This window comes from Anabrus simplex, chromosome 4, assembly GCF_040414725.1.
Source record: "Anabrus simplex isolate iqAnaSimp1 chromosome 4, ASM4041472v1, whole genome shotgun sequence".
Lineage (NCBI taxonomy): Eukaryota > Metazoa > Arthropoda > Insecta > Orthoptera > Tettigoniidae > Anabrus > Anabrus simplex.
In genome coordinates this window covers 221,815,276-221,839,969 of record NC_090268.1, presented here as the reverse complement: position 1 = coordinate 221,839,969, position 24,694 = coordinate 221,815,276, and the positions used below count along the sequence as shown (strand labels likewise).

The window sequence follows — 24,694 nt, the reverse complement described above, 5'->3', positions numbered from 1 at the left end:
GGAGAGTTGCATTTAAAGTATGAATATACTAACAACAGGTGCAGTCATGCCATCCCGTAAGGACATACATCAGCTCCAAAAGAAAAATCTGAGCAAAATGAAACAAGGAGACAATTTCTTTTCGTAAAGATTCTAAACTTGCTCTGGCATGGGAAGATAAAAGGACAGTTTTCATGTTGAGCACTAGCCACAAAGGGTCAAAGACAGATGTTACATCAGTCAGCTCCAAATACCCAAACAAGCCCCCAATAGACAAACTCAATATGACGGTAGACTACACGAAACACACATGGGTGGTGTGGGCCGTAGTAATCACCATATAGCCTTTTACCAATTCATCCATAGGACAGTAAAGTGGTATAGAAAAATGTTCTTCTGGCTCCTTGAGATAAGTATTGTCAACTCATATCTGCTGTATGTCATGGTCCAGAAAAACTGTAACTCCGAACCAATTACACATATTTTAAAATTCAGAAAAAAATATTCTGCTCAGAGCCAAAAAAGCATCCACTTGGGAAGGGTTAAGTTTTTCCCCTTATATCTTTATTCCTCTGTGAGCTTTAGTTTGTTAATGTCTGTAAGGCTGGTTCCCTAATTTTCTAAATTTCGTTATTATATAATATTCTATTGCTCTTAGATTAATTTTTGAGCTCATTTTATTTACTTATTTATTTGTGTTTTCAGCTTTATATATTTTGATTTTAAAACAAGATAAATTTAGGAGTTTGTTCTTTTCACAAATACCTCATCCAGCCCTGAGGCCCTACAGTCTACTGCTGCAACAATCAGGAATCACACAGTGATGCAACAGCTGACGATCTCTTGAAGGATTTCAATTGGAATGGAAGAGGAAAAATGGTACAAAATCACAGTGAGACTGAATCTTACGTATTCAAGTCGATAAGCCGGGAACCTCATAAGGAAACTTTCATTGATTCAAGTTTACCGAACAGTGAATGCAAATACTGTTGCTGCCAGACTGAGGAGCATCTCAAAAGCTAAGGTAGAAAGGCACATGCATGAGCTGTGTAAAAAAAAAAAGAACATCAGAAAAGATCTCAGCTCGAACCCCTCTTCGACTCTGATGGTGAGGTGCTTAATGTGTAACCTTGGACTTGTAGAGGACCTATAGAGAGAGCTAATGGTCTTTATGGAGTGTACCCAGAGTCTCTCACAGCAATAGGTCCTCAAACAAAACTATGAATTACTGAATTTTTCAAAGAGATAATGAGAACGGAATATTATCTATACAGTTTAGGGCCTGTACTACGACTGTCACGTAAACAGCCAGATACGTAGGCTGCAGTTTTTCAAACTATAAGTTAAACATTTTCTTGCGTACTACCAACGGATTTTAACGGCGGTATTGTAATGCGGAAGATGTAGTAACATTTTTATTGGGTTGGTAATAAGGTTACTGAAAATATAGTGAAATTTAGCGTGGTGGTATACGTGTTCCCTGGTGATTTCGTTTGTTTACCTCTATTCCTTTTGAAATTGTATTGCTAGAATCCAATATCAGACTTTTATTAAGCTATAATGTGGAAGTTCAGGTCAAAAACAGAATTAGGACTGAAATCTACACATACGAAAAAATATTAAAATTAATTAACTATGTAACTAAACTGTTATAGAAAATAAAGACTGAAAATGTAACCTGGATGCAAAAGTTAAGATTCAGGTTATGTATTTTTTTTTGTCTAGTACTATTTACGAGGATGCGCGTTACGGCGAAAGTAAAGTTTATATTCATAATTAATGCTACTGATGCAGCGTAGGATCATTAATTTGATTATTAATTCAATTTCTTGCTTGCTCATTGAATAAGTGTCAGTTTCTTTCTTTTCAATAGAATGTGATAATAGTTATTAGCAAGCATTTATCTCACTTTAGTGTAAATACTTAGTAGCAAGTTGTTATGAAGTCGAAGAAAAATAACCTTCTTAATATCGTCACTCGACGGACGAATCGCTAAGAACAACGTCATATACCTTTACCCCATATGTGCGTCGCGGATAGATTTGGAATAGAATCCACGCTTTTGACACGCATTCTAATGATTAGGAAATGTGTACTATCACCTCTAGTACCCTACCAACTAACATTTAGAAGGTAAAAAAAAAAAAAAAGTTCAACTATTGGGACTCGAACCCATGAAGAAATGCATAGTAGCAAACGATGTTGCCCTAACGACCACAGCTAACGATGAAGCTTGCTGCTGATTTGCTTGTGTGCAACTCATATAGTCAGTAGCAACAACTTGCTAGATTGGGAAATATTTTAAGAATTCTGTGATAGTTGGACTGGAACCATGCCATACTTTATAAATATATACACAGATTACATTGTAACAACTTAAATTTCGTACAACATCATGCACATGTAGATTTATCTTTATGTGTAGCCATCTTGATTCTTACAGTAGCGTCCCCGATAGGAGCAAAGTCCCAGATAAGAGCGTTAACTGCCTCTACAACTTCGGCATAGCTAACCTTGAGAATATTCTCCCAGATTGCACATAAACGAAAGTCGTAGTACGCGTTTTCAACCGAACTTCCAGATAAATGTGCTAACTGACACATAAATTTAAACTGAATTTTTATCTGGCTGTCGTAGTACAGGTCCTTAAACAACCAAAGTAAATGCCGTTCTGATACCAGACAAATAAGGAACTGAAGCTTCAGTTTACTGAACAATCTCTCTACTTGCAAGTTACTGGAAAGGTTCATTCTAAATCACATCCAAGAGACCATTGAGTAAATCATTCCGGTCAAGCAGGGAAGCTTCAGGAAACATCAGAACTGCTGTGATTAGTTGTTAATATCGACAACATTGGCTGAGTCTGGATTTCACCTGCAGCTTTTGTGGATCTCACAGCGGATTAAGACAAAGCATGGAGAGATGGACTGATATTCTTACTGAACAACACGCTCTCCGATAGGCGTTTTACATGTTTCCTGATGGAAAAGCTGATCACATGGAGAACTCTAAATAATGGTCTATCTCAAGGATCAGTTTTGGCCTCCATTTTGTTCAATCTTTACATCCTATTTATTCCAGATATCAACATAAAGAATATCCAAAATGCAGATGATCTAGCACTACTAATACATCAGAGCAAAATTCCCATGCATTGCAAGAATGCACTGACAAATGACATCGCTGTTTTAATTGACTACTTTCAGAAATGGAGACTCGAGACAAATCCATATAAGACTGAGGTCGCTGCATTTCATTAGCATAGTATGAAAGCATGTAGGAAGCTGAAAATGGTGTTTAGTATCTACTAGTAACTTTTGATCAGCCCTTGCTGTTTAAACAACTTTGCAAATCTCCTCCACAATGTAGCAGAAAGCAGCCTTGGAGCAGATGCACATATGCTCTGCACTGCTGTATTTGCCCTTGTGTAGTCTGGTGTGGGAAAACAGCGTCCATACAAGAAAAGTTGACAACCATCTGAATGAAGCCATGGTTCCGTCAGGTCCACTCCCATGCAATGATTGTGTTTTAGCGAATATACAAAGGTGGATCAAATTTAAATGAGGTTTAATTTTCAACACTTTTTTAATTTGCTGTTACAACATAAGGAAGTATACATCACTTTTCTATGTACCGTATAATCTCGAATACCACCCGCCACCGAATAAGACCCGCACCCTTATTTTGAAAGAACAAAATTTAAAAAATAGTGAAGTCAAAATTATTTACAATCTTTACTAACACACATCAAATGATTAGAAAATACAAATAAAAGTAAACAAACATTGTCAGAACGATATCCAACGAGTTCATTCATCCATCATCATCATCAGTACCAACTTCAAAACTTTCATTACCATCACCTTCCCACAAAATGTCGTCATCGCTGCCATCCATAGCATTAGAAAGGCTACATTTCCTGAAGCTCTTCCGTATGAGATCTCCAGGGATACGATTCCATGCCGTCAAAATCCACGAACACAGCAGCTGAACTTCCGGGCGCTGAATGCGACCAGTTGGCGTCAGTGTGTGATTATCAGCCACCATCCATTCTGTATAGAGCTGTTTCAAGGCTGCTTTTAACGGACGGTTCACGCAGACATCCAGCGGCTGTAGCATAGATGTCATACCGCCCGGAATGACTGCTAGGTCGGTTTTCCCATCCTTGATATGTTTCTTCACAGCATCTGTTGTGTGGCCGCGGTAACTGTCGAGAACACGCAAGCTCTTTTGTCCCAATAATGCACCAGGGCGACGTTGCCAGACAAACTTTACCTAGTCTTCCACAAGTGGGCTGTCCATCCAAGCGGAGTTCTGAGATCTGACTATAACACCAGCGGGTAGATTTTTAGGAAGCGTCTTTCGCTTGAGAACAAGGTATGGTGGCAATTTGGTTCCGTCGGCGAGAATACACAACATTACCGTACACCGTTGTTTTTCATTACCACCTGTTCTAATGGTAACACTTTTCGCACCCTTAACATTCACAGTCCTGTCCACTGCCATTTCAAAGTAGACTGGCGTCTGATATGCATTGCCAATTTGGAAAAGCAAATATGCATTTTCCTTCCGCAACCAAATTATGTGATGCTGAAACGACAATAACTTCTCATCGTAGACACCAGGACGACGCTGTGAAATTGAGGTACGCCTTCATACGCTCAATCCATTTCTTTTATAAAAATTACAAACCCATCCTCGGCTGGCCTTAAACCCTTCCGATGAAAATTCCTTGGCGATCTCTAATGCCTTTCGCTGACACATTTTGGATGACACACCATATCCCAATTCCTGCCTTTCTGTCACATATTTATGAAGTTTTTTTTTTTTTCAATTTCTGGAAACTGTACACTCAGTCCACGAAAAACTCTACGATCACCACTACATGTTAATAGCACATTTTTCTTCTTTCTACAATCACGAATGCATGACTCATCAATATTGTATTTCCTACCGGCGGCACGATTTCCAATCATTTCGGTTTCCCAAACTACTTTCAGTTTCTCACTCGCAGTAAAAGATCGCAAACGCTTTGTGGAATTCATGTTGATACTCCGAGAACGTGCGTGAGACTGACGCCAAGCACGGAAGTAGTGTATACTGAAAGCGGAGAGAGCATTGTTGCCAAGCCGCGCCAGCGGTGATGCCCGATTTACGCACATTTGGAAAGATAAATTTCCCAAAATTTTAAATAAGACCCATAACCCAATTTTTGAAGCGATATTTTCGAAAAAAGAGTGCGGATGGTATTCGAGATTATACGGTAATCTATGTAATTGGCAGCTTCTTTGAGCAGAGTTGTGTCACCAGCCAATTGCACACGGCTGCATCATCCTCAAATCGTTTGCCTCCTAGTACCTCTACGAGGGGTACAAAGGGATGAATATCCCAGGGCAATAGGTCTGATCTATAAGGTGGGTGGGTGAGTGGTGTACATCTCATTTCTTCCAATTTCTGGCAAGTGAGAGACGCAGTATGAGAGTAGGCATTGTCGTGAGGGAGGAAGACTTCTCATATTGGTTGGTTGAGTCATTTGCGGTGATAAACAGGTCTAATAGCTGCAGTATGGAGGTAGGCATTGTAGTGAAGGAGAAAGACTTCTCATATTGGTTGGTTGAGTCATTTGTGGTGATAAACAAGTCTAACCTCACTCAGAAAATCACAGTAATATGCTGTTTCAATGGTGTGATGCCTTTGTAAAAAATGAATATGTAAAACGCCATGCCAGTGAAAAAACACAGCAGCAACTGCCTTGCCAGCTTACAGTTGATTCTTGGTTTTCACTGGAGTTGCCTCATCCTTCCTTCACAACTTCTTACTTGGTTGTATTGGAATGGTGTTGCCAAGTTTCATCATAGATGACGATGTGATGCAATAAACCTCCATTCATCTGCAAATCTTGCGGAGTGCATTTCACTAATCCGCAGACATTTCAACTTCTGTTCTTCAGTCAACAGTTGAGGGACCCACCAGGATGAGAGCCTAGTTCTTTGTGATGATGGCTTGACAGCTCCCATAACTTAATCCGACCTGAGAAGCAATTTCGGAAACCATGAAATGTCTGTTGCCTTACATGAGATCATGAGTGGCATTAATGTCTTTCGTAAAGCTTGTCTGTGGATAAAGATCATGGATGACATTTTCAAGCCATTCACAGCTTTCCTTGAACTCCGTATGTCAAGCACACTCACAGAGTTTTCAAAGTATTTGGTCACTGAACTGTCCTTTCAATATCCACAAAATTTCTGTTGATTTCACGCCTTCATAAGTAAGAAATTTGATGATGATGATGATGTGTTGTGCAGTTCTGCAACAAACTTGTTGCACAGATATCATAAGCAGTACTAACGTACGAGTCTCAAAGGCTAACCGCCTGCCATCCGCACTCATACGCTGTAGAAGTTGCCACCCAATATCTTCAACATTACACACTCAGAACGCAAAGTTTCATTTAAATCTGATCCACCCTCGTAGCTCCTTCAGACATCAGAAGAAAAGCAGAGCCCCATCAAAAGTTCTGATACCAGGCAAAGAGGGAACTGAAGCTTCAGATATTCAAGATTGTTCATGTTATCCCATGTCAGAAGCTAGCATTCTTACTGAACAACATGCTCCCTAATAATGATTTACAGGTTTCCTGCATGGAAAAGCTGATGGGTGGAGGAGGACTCTAAATAATGGCCTATTTCAAGAATCAATTTCAGCATTTTGTTCAATCTTTATGTCCATTATTACGCATTTTGTAACATTCTGAAGCTGTTTACATTAGCTTGATCTGAACACACTTTATGTAAATCTGCCATTTCACTATTCCTGAGTGCATGTATTGAGTTATAACAAATACATAAGTAGCATCACTCACCATGCAGTGAACAAGCTGGTTTTCAGCAAAATGACTGCCTTTGGCAGGTAACAATGATTACAATGCTCTGCATGAATATGCAAAGTACAGCATGGGAATTACAGTGTATGACTAGAGTAGTATATTACTTAAGAGCCATGTGATGATGATGAAGATGAAAATAACAACAAAAATCAATAAACTTACCTGCATGCTCTGAAGAACTCAACAAAGTGGTAATCTGTCAGATGTCCTAAAACCCACTGACACCAGATTACGTCGTACGTGTTTTCAGGGGGACGGAAATGCTGAAGGCCTAAAACACAAAAAAGGGAGAGGATCTTGGCTGAAAAGTGAAAGAAGCTATCTAACAAAAAACACACAATTTGATAATGATCAGTGTTGGCCTCTGGATCCCAAGATCACAGCAGATTTTTGAATAGCATCACTCCACGTCGTATGATGTCGGCATGTAAAAGATGTCTACTGACACATTTGGTGTTTATCTGACAAAATTAAATAGGCACTTACACAAATGGAGGTCACTGCATTGTCCTACAAAGGAGGCTTGCAGTGGTGTCTCAACGGTGCACTAGTTGCCAACATCTTGGAATGGTGCAGGGGCGAAATGCTGGTAATTCCATAAATGAAAAAGCCTAGCAAGCCTGAATATATTACTATTTACACCGTTTGGATCACGGATATACGACAAAACCCCATGACACTACAGCCCTTGAAGGGCCTTGGTCTACCAAGCGACTGCTGCTCAGCCCGAAGGCCTGCAGATTACGAGGTGTCATGTGGTCAGCACGACAAGTCATCTTGGCCATTATTCTTCGCTTTCTAGACCGGGGCCGCTATCTCACCGTCAGATAGCTCCTCAATTCTAATCGCGTAGGCTGAGTGGACCTCGAACCAGCCCTCAGGTCCAGGTAAAAATCCCTGACCTGGCTGAGAATCGAACCCGGGGTCCCTGGGTAAGAAGCAGGCACACTACCCCTACACCACAGGGCCGGCATGGATATCCGGCAAGTTCCATTTAATTTTCTGTAGGGGGTGATACAATCATCATAAGCTCCCTGAAAGAAATTCTACAGCTACCCAAAGACACAGAGTGACACGAGAAGTTCATCTTCAGAAAATTAGTGCATGTAACATTCTTTGTAGAGCCAGAAACATTTCAAAAATACACGATTTGATAAGTGAAACTACACACTGTTTACAGGTTCTTAACATTATTGATGTGAACAGTTTAAAACAATCTTCCTCATTCTAGAAAAATCTGCCAAGAACTGAGGAAATATTTTCATAATACACATACAATCAATCAACACAATAAATTTTCTGATGCAACAACAGTGAAGCTTCATATATTGGTCAAACGGGCCTGAGTTTTACAACGTGGTACTTGGAACACATCAATGCCACTATAAAAAATAGATTCTCCGTCATGGGACAGCACATGTCCGATTTCAAACATAGTTTCACTTTTGTTCAACAAGATTATTATAAGGTCATTAAAAAGGGCATCCTACTCATAATTCTAGAGAATTGTTTCATTCATCTGGAATGACACTTTAATCCTAACTACAAACTTAATGAAATCTCTGAAAAACCAAATATTCTATCTGACGTAATTATCCCTATATATGATAAATAAAAATCTTGGAGAGAACAGAAGTTACAACTCTCCTACCACTTTCCACCATTCCTCCGTTCCCTTCCCCTGATCCTCATTCCTGCTGTTCGCCTCAGCTCTCATACTGCATTCGGTGCGGCGCCAGTTTCTGTAGTTTACAGACACATTACAAGCTGTGTATTGGGGGTAAGTCTCATGCAGCTTCAAGTTCTGTTTTTCTTTCTATTACTTCCTCTTTTATCTCTTTCAGAATGAGTTCCTTTTCTATTCTATTTCTTTTTCAGATATCAACTATGTACTTGATCCACTTGACAATTACAAAAAGTTTTTCCACCATACCAACAGTCCACTGATCTAAGTTGTAGATGTCCCCAAACAGCCAATCAACAAGAATGTAAAAATCTTATTCTTTACTCTTCAGTGAACCAACTCACTTCCACTCACACCACCTTTTTACAAATGCGCCAATCAACTGATTAATATCACCTGACAAGAATCAGGAAGCAATGAATGAAAGGACAATGTTTTAATGTCCATAATGATAACTGACAAAGAACTTGGGATTTTTAAAGCGTCTTCCATCATTTAGATATACAGTTTTCCTGTGTTCATATAAATTTTTAATAAGTTAAACTCGTCAATTCCTTATGAGGGATTCTAATTGTTATGACAAGCTTATTCTTAATTTTGTGCTAATCAGTTAATCACTGTCACCAATATAAAAACCCAATGAATGGATGGACAATACCTTACTGCTTTCACCATTAATGACAACATAACCCCAAGATTTCTAAGTGCTTCATATTTATACTTTGGTGTTTTGTGTTTCATTTATTTTGATATTGTACCAATTATGGTTCTTATGATATGGCTGAGGATGACCTCACAACATAGAGGTCAAAACTAGTCTCATTAATGAGTACTCTATGAATAAAACAGTCATATCTAAAGGGCATTGAATATGTAGACCCACTCCTACTTTATTAACTTGTGAAAAGGCTAATGTTACAAAAATGTTGCAAATTTTGGGCTCGGAAGACTTGGGAGTAAGGAGATAAGCTGCTCGACTATGCAGTATGTTCTGGGCTGTCAGTGGAGAGATGGCATAGAATGACACCAGCAGACGAAGAATCTGGAGTATAATAATAATAATAATAATAATAATAATAATAATAATAATAATAATAATAATAATAATAATAATAATAATAATACCGGGAGGTACACCCACCCCGTTCATTCAAATGAAGCTGCTTGAAGAATGCCATCTACAACTAAAATGCTCCAAAACTAATACAAGAAGTTTGGACTTTTCTCTACAGATGTCACTACTAAAAGCTTATGTTATGCCCTCTGGTGTGAAGAGGAACTACCTACTAAAATTCTTAAGTAATTTATTTTATTTTAAGGTTTCCTAAACTGAATTGATTATTCTTTGTTTTTGGCGTGTTGAAGTTTACAACACTTCTATCTCTGCCCGCCAGCTTCAAATGTTGACCAATAGAAAATTTTGCATACTTATTTTTCAGCCAATAAGCTCTGTCTTAAAGTTACCCAATGAAAATTGGGGGTGTGGTGAGCGTTAGCCCAGATATATCTGGAACCTATATATCTGGAACCTTCCTCTCGGGTATATAAGCTGGCCCATTTTTCGAGCCTGGTTGTCTTCTTGATCGTTCTATTTGACAGAGTGTGTGTTAACAAAGGAGGCACGGGTGCCTCGCCCATCATCGAGTAGACCATCAGCTCAAGGTAATGGCAGTCCTGGTTTTACTAAGTGATAATCTTTGAAAGCTAGCTTGAGGGGAAAGTTCCCGATTTTTAACTATGTAACTTTAATTTTCTGGAATGTAAATTCCAAGTTCAAATGTAAATTTCAAACAAGTCAAAAGAACCTGGCCAAAATCAGGGAATAGAGAGTGTGATACCCTCTCGTGTTCCCTATCAACCTGATTTTGAGGGGACTATGATTTTGTAACCTTTTTCAGTTTGTAAACCTTGTAATTTAAATATTCTCTCCATCTAGTCACCTCAGTAGTATACAGGCTTAGCCTTTTAACTTCGGGCCATAAAGCCCAAATAGGGTTTAAAACTTTCATTTTGATTCCCAAGGAATGCAAGTGTCCGCCTCCTCACCATTTTGATTTTTGGACCAGTAACCGAATCTGTTGTTTTTCACAAAGGCCCGGTAGAATGCGTATTCAATGCCCCTGTGAAATTCTATGTCATTCCTTTTATGTAAAGATGTAGATTGTTGAACACAGAAGACAGTGAATACTGTGTGTGTTTGTAAAAGGTAGGTTTTGCCTTTGATAGGCCTGAAAAGTGTGAAATTTCAGAAATAGATTTCTAAGTGTAAATTGATAGAGCAATAACGCTCTTCATGTTGATGTAAAAGAACTTGGGAGACTTGTCTCCTTCATTGTTTGTAAATGGGAGCAGTTGTGCTCATGTAACATTGGTAATAAGGGAGCTGCAAGCTCAAGTTTGCTAATTTGTCATTAGTAATTGTTCTGATTTTCTAAACGTTGTGACCTAACTTGTAATTGTACCTGAAATTGTAAAGTCTAACTCTGAAAAGAAACCAAAAGATAGCTGAGAAAGAAATATCGCTATAATTTTAAAGTTTTAAATCAATCTTCTGATTACCGTATCTCGAGCCATTCATGCCCGCACCTTCTTTCACCTCTGTCCACCACGGTATCCCCATAACAAGTGGTAGCAGAGCGTGGTTGAATGGGTTTCGATCAAGCCCCTTTAGGCATAGATATCAAGGATAATTTAATAAAAAACCACCTATTCAATACTTTCCACGTTTAATGTGGTTATTATCTACATGATTTTATGTAGACTTATTTGGTCAGGTACATGTTTCACCCATTATTTTGGGCATCTTCAGCCTGTAAACAACCTTTAGGTCAAGGTTTGGGACCTTTTTAACCAATATAAACATACCAATATATACACTATATACAACATATACATTATATACAATATATACAAACATAAGTCAATACAGTATTTTTGGTCCTAATCTATCTAATATGGAAAATGTCCAAAACTAAAATGGATCTTCTTTTCGGTGAAGAGGATTGCATATCGGGGTTTATGTGACCCCTATATCATATTAAGTTCTTGACGTATCGTGTCTGGTGACAGGATGTGTCGTCAATCAGTTCAAATCTCCACTTATTGTTGACGACACATCCTGTCACCAGACACGATACGTCAAGAACTTAATATGATATAGGGGTCACATAAACCCCGATATGCAATCCTCTTCACCGAAAAGAAGGTCCATTTTAGTTTTGGACATTTTCCATATTAGATAGATTAGGACCAAAAATACTGGATTGACTTATGTTTGTATATATTGTATATAATGTATATGTTGTATATAGTGTATATATTGGTATGTTTATATTGGTTAAAAAGGTCCCAAACCTTGACCTAAAGGTTGTTTACAGGCTGAAGATGCCCAAAATAATGGGTGAAACATGTACCTGACCAAATAAGTCTACATAAAATCATGTAGATAATAACCACATTAAACGTGGAAAGTATTGAATAGGTGGTTTTTTATTAAATTATCCTTGATATCTATGCCTAACGTCATCTTCAATACGGAACAATAATGAGAGTTGTTACTTGTAACAAGCCCCTTTTGACGACTACTTATAGAAATTGAATCCGAACTCTAAAAATTTTCTTGGTTGCTGGGAATTTTCAAAATTCGTTAGATTTTCTATCAATATGTCTAGTCCTTCTGAAATCCTTGCACCTGGGTACCTGCGCAAGGAAGAATTAATTTATGAGCTTCCGATTAGGAAGGTCCAATCTGGCGGCACGGTTGTTGCAGATATTGCCAAACTTAAGGAATCTTTAGAACTTCCTATTGTATCCCGGCATTTGGGGACAAAGATATTGATGGGGCTCTGTCCACTATCACGGATAATACCACTAAGCTAGCTTCTGTAGTTAGATTTTTTGAAATAAGTGATCCTTTGACTAATCAACTTAAGGGGACCTTGTAGGTAACGAATGTCTCATTTAATTAAATGCTAAAAATGAACATATTTAGGTATGCCCTGTAGACAAAATAACCATTACATTATCTTTAAGAAATTCATGGATGTAGGGTATCTCATGTTAAACAATGCCATGCATATTTAGTACATTTGCATTAATGAAGTCTGAGAAATAAAATAAGTAATTAGGTGATGCATTTCTTTTCAAAAGATCACAATGTTCAATGCTCTTCACGCAAGTATTTAACCCTAGAGAGCTAACGCTTCGTCAAAATGATGACGGCCATGATAAAATTTCTCTCCCCCACCCCTTCTCGCAACTTCAGCTGCTTGGCTCCTTCAGTACCTTCATTTGTCCTTGAGCTGTGGGTGATGTTACATCGGTAGCGTCGGAGACCTGTCTCATTAGTGTGTTATGTGCTGTGCGTAGTCTTTCTGATTAAGCCTTAGCTTAGCCATAAGTATAATTCGCTATTCGACTGAAGTTGCTGAACTATGTTCGCTGTTTTATTTTAACCCACTTAACAAGAATCCTTCCTGCTCTCTGTCTAGGTATTGAATCACACCTTTTGGATATTTTCATCTGAATTTCCAGTAATCAAATGAATTGTAGAAGGACAAGAAGATGGCCACTTTGTGTCTTCTTTGGTATGCTGAATATTATTCTAGTGAACTCATGTGATTTATGTTCACAATAAGTTCAACAATAAAGAAAAGCCTTTGACTAGGAAGCAATTTGCAAAAGAGCTGCAGTATGAACTTATGAAGCCATGGGTGACACATCGCCTTGGAATGCGCAACTTGCCGTGCATGCTGCGCTCATCTATGGCAGAAATACTTCACGTGAATATGCCTATAGATGAAGCAGAATGCCTTGAATCAAGAAAATGCAAGAATGCAGTAAGAATCGGAGGCCGACAAAAGTGTATTGTTGTCATTGCTCCAGACCTTTATGCGGGGAACATCAAACAAGATGCTGTTTGGAATGCAACAATGGACGATGAATGTAATCGGAATGTTTGTGTATGCTGACAAGACTCTATCAAAGAAATGTATCATGTAAAATACAAAAATATGTACCAATAAGTAATTTTTACATAGCAATAAATTTGTTCGTCAAAATGACTATGCGTTAGCTTTAACGTTCCTTGTATACAACATTAGCTTTCTAGGGTTAAACATCTACACAATATATTGACCTAAATTTGCATCACTTTCAATATTTGAGAACGAAAAGTAAGTTCAGTAAGTTTCATGGTTATTGCTCTCTTAATTTTCAAGAAATATGTACCTAAAACTGAAAAAAATTACTTTTCTGGTAATTTTAATTTAAAAGTTTTACACATGAAATACAGTACTGCCTTCATAATTAGAACAATCATGCCCCATAATCTACATTATCTGCATCACCCCATAATCTAGATTATCTGCATCATTGGCTTCTTCCCTCTTCCTTTTAGTGTTCCTCTGATGCTTTCTGGCATCTTGCCAAATAACGTTGGTTCGCTTTTTAACCATGATCACTCGCTGATTGTGTTGACACCTGGTTCACTACCTAACAGTTTCTTCTTGTCACATACTCCTTCATTGAAGCAAAAAAACTGCATCATACACATCAAATTTCATTGTTTACAATCCCACGTACACAGTTGCTGGTAACTTTGTCCATATTACAGAATTGAAACCTTCATTTGGATTTTGTGTTGCACCATGCAAGCATTATAGGAGATTCGGCTTGCTTAGTTCCCTGTAACTAGGCTTTATTGTCTCCATTACTGGACCAGATAAGGGATGTTTGTGGCCATAGGTGCTTCCTTCCTTTTAATTTTATCGGAACCTGCACCATATATATGTAGTTCAACTTTTTCTTGGAAGCACTTAGTTTGTCTTGGAGGTTAGGTTCAGTTTTGCACTTACTGTTCCTTATTTCAATAATAGTTCCTTTAGACTCCCTACACTGACTTATGTTACAGGTGTACCTGATTAACTCTAAATTTAGCTTTGGGGGATAACTTCTTTAACCTAGGCATTGTAAGATCTATATTTTTAACACAATTCAACACATGCACACAAATCACAAACAAGATGAGAACTGACATGTATTCCTGCCCAAACTCTCTCTCCAGAGAATAAACAAGGAAACTGCACATACAGTACTGCCAATACACGTATTTAAAGATTACCGTTATCACAAATACGCTTCTGTGACACTGCTTTACAGAGATCTATGTCTTTTAGTTTCAGCAGGGGTGTGGCATCCATTGTGCACTATGGCACAAACTAATTTATATTTCAAAAACTAACAATTCGGTCGTCATGAAACAAACTAAGATTTATTCAGGAAAGTGTGCGTAATTAAACTAAATAATAAAATAAATATCCCAAAATTGAACCCTTTAGCCTACAAGGTCCCCTTAAAAGAGTTCAAGCTAGACTGTTTCATTTTTATAATATGTCTAGGGACCTACTGTCTCTAAAACTAAGGGATGATCATGCGAAGGAGCTAGTCGGATATGTCTAATAGGGTTAGTCAATTGTTGTCTCGGGCCGCTAGTGCTAAAATTGACCCTGTTCAAACTGTAAACCTGGCTGCGGAAGAGGACTCTAGTAAGGCTACTGAGGTAGGAAATCAGTGGCTACCCAACAAACATCTGCCCCATCGGAACAAGTGTCTGATCACTTAAAACAACTTCCAACTTTCTTTATGAGTAATGCAGTGTTTGAACCTTCTCAACCTCCAATGCCGTCCCCTATTATGTCACCCGGTTTTAGCAGTTTGTCCCGCCCCTTAGCCATGTTGCTTAAAGGCATATCCAAGTTTTCCATTAACTAATGAGTTGATTTCATTTCTAAGATTCTTAGTCGAATTTCAAGACCATGCAAGCCTTGGTATTTGCTCTCTCTCACTCTCAAATTCTTCAAATAGTTTACCCCTATTCCATAGGCGTCCTTTCAGACAAAAAGCAATAGCTGAAAGATGTTCGATAGAAGATTTGCATGCCCATCTTCTGGCTAACTTTATTCCTGCTACAGCAATGTCATCCCAAATACAGAAGAACTACTTCAGAGTACAGAGGTTGGATGAAAATCTGGCTGACTTTATTAAAGATATAAAGTTTTATACAAGGGTATTCACTCTCCATTTCCCAAAAGAGCAAATTGTGCAAAGCATAGTAGAAGGAATCTCTCCACCCTATAGGTCGTACTTATGTTTTGCCGCTCGACCCCACATCTTCTCGTGTCGTGGCAGTGTCAGCGGAAGGAGTGAGGTACGCTGACACATTACGAGTCACCAGTGAGCCTTCTCCGTCATCTAATAGTTCTCGACCACCATCTCACTGAACCTTCCCTACACGCAAGTGTTATGCGTGCAGATCGACGGAACACCTTCGAAATAAGTGCCCCTTGGTAAAATCTAGCACAACTAGGAATGGAGCAGGTCCGTCCCAAGGTTGTTTCAAATACGGGTCATTTTCCCATATAGCCAAGAATTGCACTTCTCTTAACAGCACACCGTCCTGTTCAACTTCTGGTGCTGCCTCCACTAACCCAGGAAATAGGAAGCGACTAGTGTCATCGGCTGAGTCATCATCATGTTCACCTTTCCGAGGCTCAGGCCCCGTTAAATCAGGCAACGAATCCTCTAAAGAAGAGACTTCCTCTAAATTATCATTTGAAGGCCCTAAGGAATGCCTTAAAATTGCTTTTGAGACCCCAGAATTCGTGCCATTTCTGAAAATTGCAGTGAATAACGAACCCGTCATGGCGTTGCTAGATTCAGGGAGTGTTAGCTCCATTATTTCCGAGGAGTAGTACCTTCAACTGAAAACTTGCTGTAAATTTCTGGACTATCATTTGTCTTCTATTAAATGTGTTTCGGCAAATTCGTCACCATTGGAAATTTTAGGCTTTATTTTTGGTAAAGTTCGAATCTCAAAATTTACATTAAGTTATTTGTGGCTAAACAGTTGTCTAGCCCTGTAATATTGGGGGCCGATTTCATGTCTCATTCTGGTCTGGTGTTCGATTTTCAGAGCAAGTCGTGCACCTTCAAGTTTGTTAGTAACCTTAAAAGTCCTCTTTTGAGATGTAACTCTTGTGTCGTTTTCATCTATTTGGCCTACCCAGAGTGAGATATGTCGTTAGATCTTGGGCATCTACCTGAGGATCAGGCTGAAAGTATTAGAAGGTTATGTCAGTCTTTTCATGACGTATTTTCAGAAACCCTGGGCGTCACTGACCTTATTGAGTACAAGATTGAGCTAGCCGATTCTATTCCAGTTAGGTTTCTTCCTTACAGGCTATCTCCACCTAAAATGAAAGCTCTTAAGGAAATCATTGAGGAAATTATTTGACCTTCAAAGTCGGCGTATTCATCGTCCATTTTTCTTGTACCGAAACCTTAAGGTGGTTTCAGGCCTGTCATTGATTACAGGGCTTTTGAACTGTAAGGTCGTGTTACAGTCTGTGCCCCTTCTTTATCTTCATTCTTGTTTTTCATGATTTTGCAAGGCTAAGTTCTTTACCATCATCTTAACCAGGCATATAACCAGATACCTCTGGCAGAAGAATCCAAACATCTGACGGCTTTCGCCACTTATTGGAATTTGTATGAATACAACCGTGTGCCTTTCGGTCTCCCCATGGGTGCAGCTGTCCTTACTAGACTACTGGATAGGATCTTCTCCGATATCAAATTTTAATATCTTTATCATAATCTCGACGATTTCACTGTGTTTCCAGAGACCTTTGAAGAACACTTAGATCACCTGAAGGAAGTTCTCAGACACTTTCGGAAGGCTTGGTTGACTGTCAAATTATCTAAGATAGCTTTTGCTAAGCCTTCTATGTCATTCTTAGGGCATATTGTGTTGCCTGATGGTGTTTCTATCGACCATTCCAGAACGCAAGCTATTCGTGACTTTAAGCCTCTTAAGGACATCAAAGGAATCGCTAGGTTCATAGGTATGGTGAATTTCTTTTGGAAATTTATCCTTAACTTCGCTAAAAGAGAGGCGCCCCTGAACCTACTTCGTAGCAAAGGTGTCAAATTTGAATGGGGGCCGCAAGCTGCGTTTGAAGATCTTAAATTAGCTCCTTGTAACGCCCCAGTATTAGCTATGCCCGATTTCTCTAGGAAATTCATAGTCTAAACTGATGCCTCTTCCTCTTCTGTTGCTACAGTACTTCAGGAAATGGAACTCAGAAGGCGGCCTATGGCCTATGCATCTAGGACTTTATTGGCTCAAGAAGCCAAATAGTCTGTCTATGAATTAGGAGGTTTGGCAGTCCCGTTTGCCCTGGAGAAATTCCGCCTCTATCTGGAGCATGACAAATTTGAATTAGAGACAGACAATCGAGCTTTGAGTTGGGTCTTAGCTAGGTCTCGTTGTACTCGGCGTATCGCCCGTTGGGCTATCAGAATTTCAGCCTTTCAATTTGATGTGCGACATATTAGAGGATCAGAAAATGTAGTTGCAGATGGACTAAGCCGCATATTTTCTAATGATGTTGAGACCAGTGAACAGGAAGATAGTTCTTCTCTTCCCATGCCCATAACTTCTAGTATTAGTGCTATTTTGACTGATGCCCGTATGTTATTTCATGATATCTAGTAATATCAATGAGAAGATCCCATGCTGGCTCCTATAATGGGAATCCTTTCTTCTGGGGAACATGTTGTCTCTTATATGTTGAGGAACAGGGTTTTGTGTTGCCCTTCGAAGCACGATCAGAAGATGAAAGTAGTTGATCCAGCTGTGCTTGTGCATATGATTTTCAAATACTATCATGAGACCCCATTAGGGGGGCATTTAGGAATCTTCAAAACAAGAGAAAAAATCAGGGAAATGTTTATTTGGAAGAGTATGGATGGCAAAATCAGAGAAATGTTTAAAGCGTGTAAATCTTGCTTGATTAGTAAGCCCACCTTGTCAACTAAGCTAGGGCTATTGTCATCCCATCAAGCATCTCGCCCCATGGAACGTTTGTACATACACTATATCGGACCTTTCCCTCAATCGAAGGGGAACGGGAATAAATTCATCTTTGTATGTGTAGACGGCTTGACTAGATTTTCATGGTTATTTCCGTTATTTCTGTTTTGATCTGCCCATATCCCATGTAACTACTTCCACTTCTTACCCTCAACCATCTCTGGCTGAGCGGGTCAATTGTAATCTTCGATCTAATTTGATAGCTTTTATTTTTTTTCATTTTTTTTTTTTTTTGCTATTTGCTTTACGTCGCACAGACACAGATATGTCTTACGGCGACGATGGGATAGGAAAGGCCTAGGAATTGGAAGGAAGCGGCCGTGGCCTTAATTAAGGTACAGCCCCGGCATTTGCCTGGTGTGAAATTGGGAAACCACGGAAAACCATCTTCAGGGCTGCCGATAGTGGGGCTCGAACCCACTACCTCTCGATTACTGGATACTGGCTGCACTTAAGCGACTGCAGCTATCGAGCTCGGTGTGATAGCTTTTCATCATGAAGACATTCCAGGTGGGATACTTCTCTGCATTGGTTATCTTTTGCTCTAAATGCAGCAGTTCATGAGTCCCACAAGTTCACTCCTGCCTCTCTCATGTTCAAGTTTGTTCCCTACACGCCACTGTCGAATCTTTGGTCACTCAATGACATATTGCCAGAAACAATAGATCCTGATAATATTAGAGACCTGTGGAAGAAGGCCAAAAGTAACCTTAAGGCTTCTCATGAAAAGGTTAGAGAGAGATATGATCGTGGACGGAGGCCCAGCAATTTAAAGATCGGAGATCAGGTCATGGTTAAGAATTTTGTACCTACAGGCAAGCTTACCCCCAGATTTCATGAACCATGTATTATTTTAGATTTCTTAACACTGGTCACACTTTTGGTGAGTAACCCAGCCACTGAGAGGATATTTAGGGTTCATATCTCCCAGATAAACTAATATAAATCTTTTGTTTTTGCAATATAGGCCACAATGTTATGGCAATAAGAAATTAGCTATAGATCCTTCCTCAACAGCTCAGTAACTTGGAAGTCATTAGTTAGAGGGTATGGGGAGGCCTTCTGACCCGCCCATATGTATCTATAGTAGCATCTTGTGGCTGTATATGTTATCCTGTACAACTCTCCCCTCTAGTAAGGTTTATTTTCTCCCGTTACATGGTTGCCATTACCCTTCCCCGCCTCCAAAATCAAGCCTGCAATTCACACACTCATCCTCGATGCCGCCCGCCTCATATGAACCTGCAGCTTAGAAAAATAACAACTCTCGCTCTCCATCAAACAATCTCTGTCGCCAAGTAAATTACTGTTTCAGTGCCCCCTCTGTCATCTGCGGCCATGTCTCAACATCTGGAGACTGATGCTGGCGTGGGGTAAGGGCCCACCCTGCTCTGGCCCAGTCTCCTGCATAACGGCGTATTGGAACACCATCCCTTCCGGCGAGGGCTGATGTGCGGTAACTTAACCACCTACCCACCTTGGAGCAGTGTCTCTATATCTGGTCTGTGGCGACCATCACCATGGCTAGCCCTCTCAAGGTAGCGGGAGAGATGTATCTGAGGGTACTTTGGGGGTCCGAGGGACACCACCTTGGTATCAGAAGCGGTGGCCGCTCTTGCCGTCAAAAATGAACTTAACATCGCGGACTTCTACGGCTTCAGAGAGACTTCAGGACTTGTTTTGACATAATTTTTTTTTAAATGAACTTTTATCAAGAAAATTTCTGTCTATAAAATTCAACTTAAATTTGTCTAAGAAGCAAGACTTCAAAGTGTCACTGCGAAGAAAGATTTTCGAGGGGGGAGGTCTGTACCGGGAAGTACACCCGGTCCGTTTATTCAAATGAAGCGCCTTGAAGAATGCCATCTACAACTAAAACATGCAACAACTAATACAAGAAGTTTGGACTTTTCTCTACAGATGTCACTACTAAAAACTTACGTTATGCCTTCTGCTGTGAAGAGGAACTATTAAAATTTGAAAGTAATTTACTTTAAGGTTTCCTAAACTGAAATTATTATTCTTTGTTTTTGGTGTGTTAAAGTTTACAACACTTCTGTATCTGCCTGCCAACTTCAAATGTTAACCAATAGAAAATTTTGCATACTTATTTTTCAGCCAATAAGCTCTGTCTTGTATCTATTTAAATTACCCAATGAAAATTGGAGGTGTGGTGAGCGTTAGCCCAGATATATCTGGAACCTTCCTCTCGGGTATATAAGCTGGCCCATTTTTCGAGCCAGGTTGTCTCAGTAATTGTTCTAGTCGAGAGTGTGTGTTAACAAAGGAGGCAGGGGTAACTCGCCCATCATCGAGTAGACCATCACCTCAAGGTAATGGCAGTCCTGGTTTTACTTAGTGATAATCTTTGAAAGCTAGCTTGAGGGGAAAGTTTCAAATTTTTAACTATGTAACTTTAATTTTCTGGAATGTAAATTCCAAGTTCAAATGTAAATTTCAAACAAGTCAAAAGAACTTAACCAAAATCAGGGAATAGAGAGTGTGATACCCTCTCGTGTTCCCATCAACCTGATTTTGAGGTGACTATGATTTTGTAACCTTTTTCAGTTTGTAATCCTTGTAATTTAAATATTCTCTCCATCTAGTCACCTCAGTAGTATAGGCTTAGCCTTTTAACTTCGGGCCATAAAGCCCAAATAGGGTTTTAAACTTTCATTTTTATTTTCAAGGAATGCAAGTGTCGACCTCCTTACCATTTTCATTTTTGGACCAGTAAATGAACCGGTTGTTTTTCACAAAGGCCTGGTAGAATGCATATTCGATCATCATCATCATCATCATTTCCCTTTATCCAGCTGTAGCCGGGTAGGGGCAAATATGGTTCCTCTCCACTTTCTTCGGTCTTTCCACCACTCCTCCTTCAACACTGTGTCCCAGTCCAGGTTTCTTTCTATATTGCTGCGTTGGATGGTATCCCTCCATCTCAATCGTGGTCGTCCACGGCCTCTCCTTCCTTGGATTTGCATTTCCATCAGCTTTTTTTGGCATTCTTTCGTCGCTCATTCGCTTTATGTGCCCAAACCATCTTAGTCGGCTCTTCTCTATTCTATCATTCATTTTTTCCACTCCAATTTCTTGCCGGATTTTCTCATTCCTTATTTTGTCTCTTCTACTCTTCTGTATCATACTCCTCAAGAACTTCATTTCGGCTGCCTGTATTCGACTCTCATCCTTCTTTGTCATTGTCCAAGTTTCTGCTCCGTAAGTTGTTATGGGTACGTAATACATCTTGTACATAGTATCCTTTGCTTCCGTTGGCACATCTTTGTCCCATAACATGTTTCTTACACTATGATAGAAACAACTTCCAGCTTGAATCCTTTTACTAATCTCAGCATCCAGTCGAGCATTCTCCATTAATTCACTCCCCAGGTATTTAAACGTTTCCACTACTTCCAGGGGCTTGTCTGCAAGTCTAATCTGTCCTTTCCCTTCTTTCTCCCCTCTAGTCATAACAAGAGTTTTACTCTTTTCTACACTTATTTTCAATCCACAATCTTCCCATTCACCACATTCAACTGTTCTTGAACCTTCCTGTGAAATTCAATGTCATTCCTTTTATGTAAAGATGTAGATTGTTGAACATAAAAAACAGTGAAGATGCGAGTTTGTAAAATGTAGTTTAATTTAGCTTATTGCCTTTCTTATAAATTTTGTATTCTTATTGATAATTAAGAAATTATTACTTTCTTAAGTTAGTGAGATCTACTTTTTACATATTTGAGTACCACATTAAACATTTCCTTTTAAATAGTCTCGGATTGCCTATGCCTCTAATTTCAGCTGGGATTGAGTTCCAGGAACGTATGGTAGCAGGTATGAATGAGTTGTTGTACAAGTTACTGTGGTGAATGGGAATGGACAAGAGGGAACGTGTGTATGACCTTGAGGGAGCTCTATCGGAAGGGGAGAGCTATTTAAAGTCTGTTCTAAGATAGTCTGGTTTGCTTGTTTGCAGAATACTATGGAGAAGGGAAACAGCGTGGTATTTACATCGTTCAGTCAATCTTAGCCATGGCAGCTGAGAGAGGAGAGGGCTAATATGAGTTTGGATTGGGATAGTGTTTTGCTCATAGTATTATAAACTACATCTCCGTAGTCAAATATTGGAAATATTAGACTCTGAACTAATAATTTTCTTGTGTTTCTTGGAAAGAAGTCCCTCATCCTTTTTGCAGAATGTAATGAAGAGAATACTCTTTGACAAATTTTTGTGACATGTTCCGACCAACTTAAATATTTATCGAATACTACTCCAAGGTTCTTTACATGATCACTAAATGTTACTGGTATTCCACTGAGCGTAACACTAGGTATAGATGTGTTTTGTATTTTAGTGTGAAATTTATACGTGCCAATTATGATGGCCTGTGATTTTGATGGGTTCACTTTCAGGCCATGTCTGCTAGTCCAGTCATTAACATTTGCTAGGTCTTCGTTTAACTTAGTGATTGAATTGTTTAAGTCATTAGGCTTTGTGTGAATATATAATTGAATATCATCTGTATACAGGTGATATTTACAATTAGTCAGCATCTCAGATAAGTCGTTCATGTACAATGAGAACAGAAGTAGTGACAATACTCCACCCTGAGCCACGCCCAACTTAGTGGTTTGCCACGAATATGTATCGTTTCCCACTGATACACACTGCTGACGATCACCAAGATAGGACTGTACCCAGGTTAAAGTGCTGTATGAAAATTTCAGCATCTTAAATTTAGCGAGTAATATGTCTCTAACTACACAGTCGAAGGCTTTGCATAAGTCCAAGAGAATAAGTTAGTCATTTGTCCTTTATCTATCGCTAGTTGCATGTCATTTGTCACTTTAACTAATGCCGTGGTAGTACTGTGGTTTTGTCTGAATCCTGATTGATATTTGTCATGTAAGTTGTACTGTATAAGATATTCAGTCATTTGCTTATGTACTATTTTCTCCAACATTTTTCCTAATATAGGAAGGATACTAACAGGACGATAATCTTCGGGGCCGTTGTTTTTAGGGAAAGGTTGGATGATTGCATGTTTCCAATTCGAAGGAAAGACTCCAGTCATGAGTTGTTTTTTTTTTTTTTTGCTAGTTGCTTTATGTCGCACCGACACAGATAGGTCTTATGGTAACGAGTTATTAATGATATGCATGACCGCTGGAAGTATGATGTCTATGATTCTTTTTAAAAGAGACAGGTTGATTCCATCATGGCCAGTGGACCCTGACTTTATTTCACTGAAGACGCCTCTAATGTCACTGGAGGTCACATGAGAAAAGTAGAACTGCTCGCCATTATGTCTTGCTTTTGAGGATATTCTGTAAATTACTGCTGCTTTGGTCTATTCGTCAATCTGAGAGGATCGTGAGCTAAAATGTGAGTTTAGATCAGCTAGTGATACATTACAGTTGTTGTCATTTGTCTTGTTTTTGCATAATCCCTTTTCGCAAAGAGATTTCCAAATATGACTAGAATTTTGAGTGTTCAAAATATCATAAGAGTGACGTATTTTAGCATTTCTCATTAACTGTGTTGTTCTGTTTTGGAGTTTTTTATACTTTCCGAAATTGTCAGATGTAGGATGTTTCATGTAATAATTATAGGCTGCATCTCTTATTTTCATCTGGTCACGTATTTCTTGGCAAAGCCATGGGTTTGAAGGTCTCTTTACCCTAACAGTGTGTAGTGGTGCATGCCTGTCATACAAAGTCAGAAGTAGTTCGTTAAAATGATTTACTTTTCTGTCAATGTCATTTATGAACTGAATGTTGTGTCATGGTGTGTTAAGAGCATCTTCAAAAAATGCGTTTGCATTAAAGTGTTTAAAATCTCCATATGTAATTAATTTCGACTTGAATTTAGGGCACTTCAAGGAAAACGCAGCGTAAACCATGTCATGTTGGGAGAGACCGGGAACGGGCATTTGTCCATGAGTTAGGATTCGGTTGGTATTATTAGTAATTATTCGATCGAGGAGCATACACGAGTTGGCAACATGATGTGTAGGGTTTAGGGGTAGTATTGTGAAATTGATGGATGAAAACACCTCAGTCAATCATTTTGTTTCGGTAGATTTGTTTGTAAAGTCTGTATTAAAGTCTCCCATTAAAATCAGACACTCATACCTGGGTGTTACGTCATGTAGGGCTCCTCCAGATTTGTGATGTTACCAGTCCTCGGTGGACGATACACCACACC

General features: G+C 39.1%; 1 protein-coding gene across 5 annotated transcripts in view; it reads right to left on the bottom strand.

Moving 5' to 3' along the window:
- Ntmt (N-terminal methyltransferase) overlaps positions 1-24,694 on the bottom strand; it is a 107,592-nt gene that overhangs the window by 7,967 nt on the left and 74,931 nt on the right. For all 5 annotated transcript variants that reach the window (XM_067145373.2, XM_067145375.2, XM_067145377.2 and 2 more), the window contains exon 5: positions 7,028-7,136. In XM_067145373.2, coding sequence (XP_067001474.1) covers positions 7,028-7,136 — 109 coding nt within the window. The remainder of the gene's footprint in view (positions 1-7,027; positions 7,137-24,694) is intronic.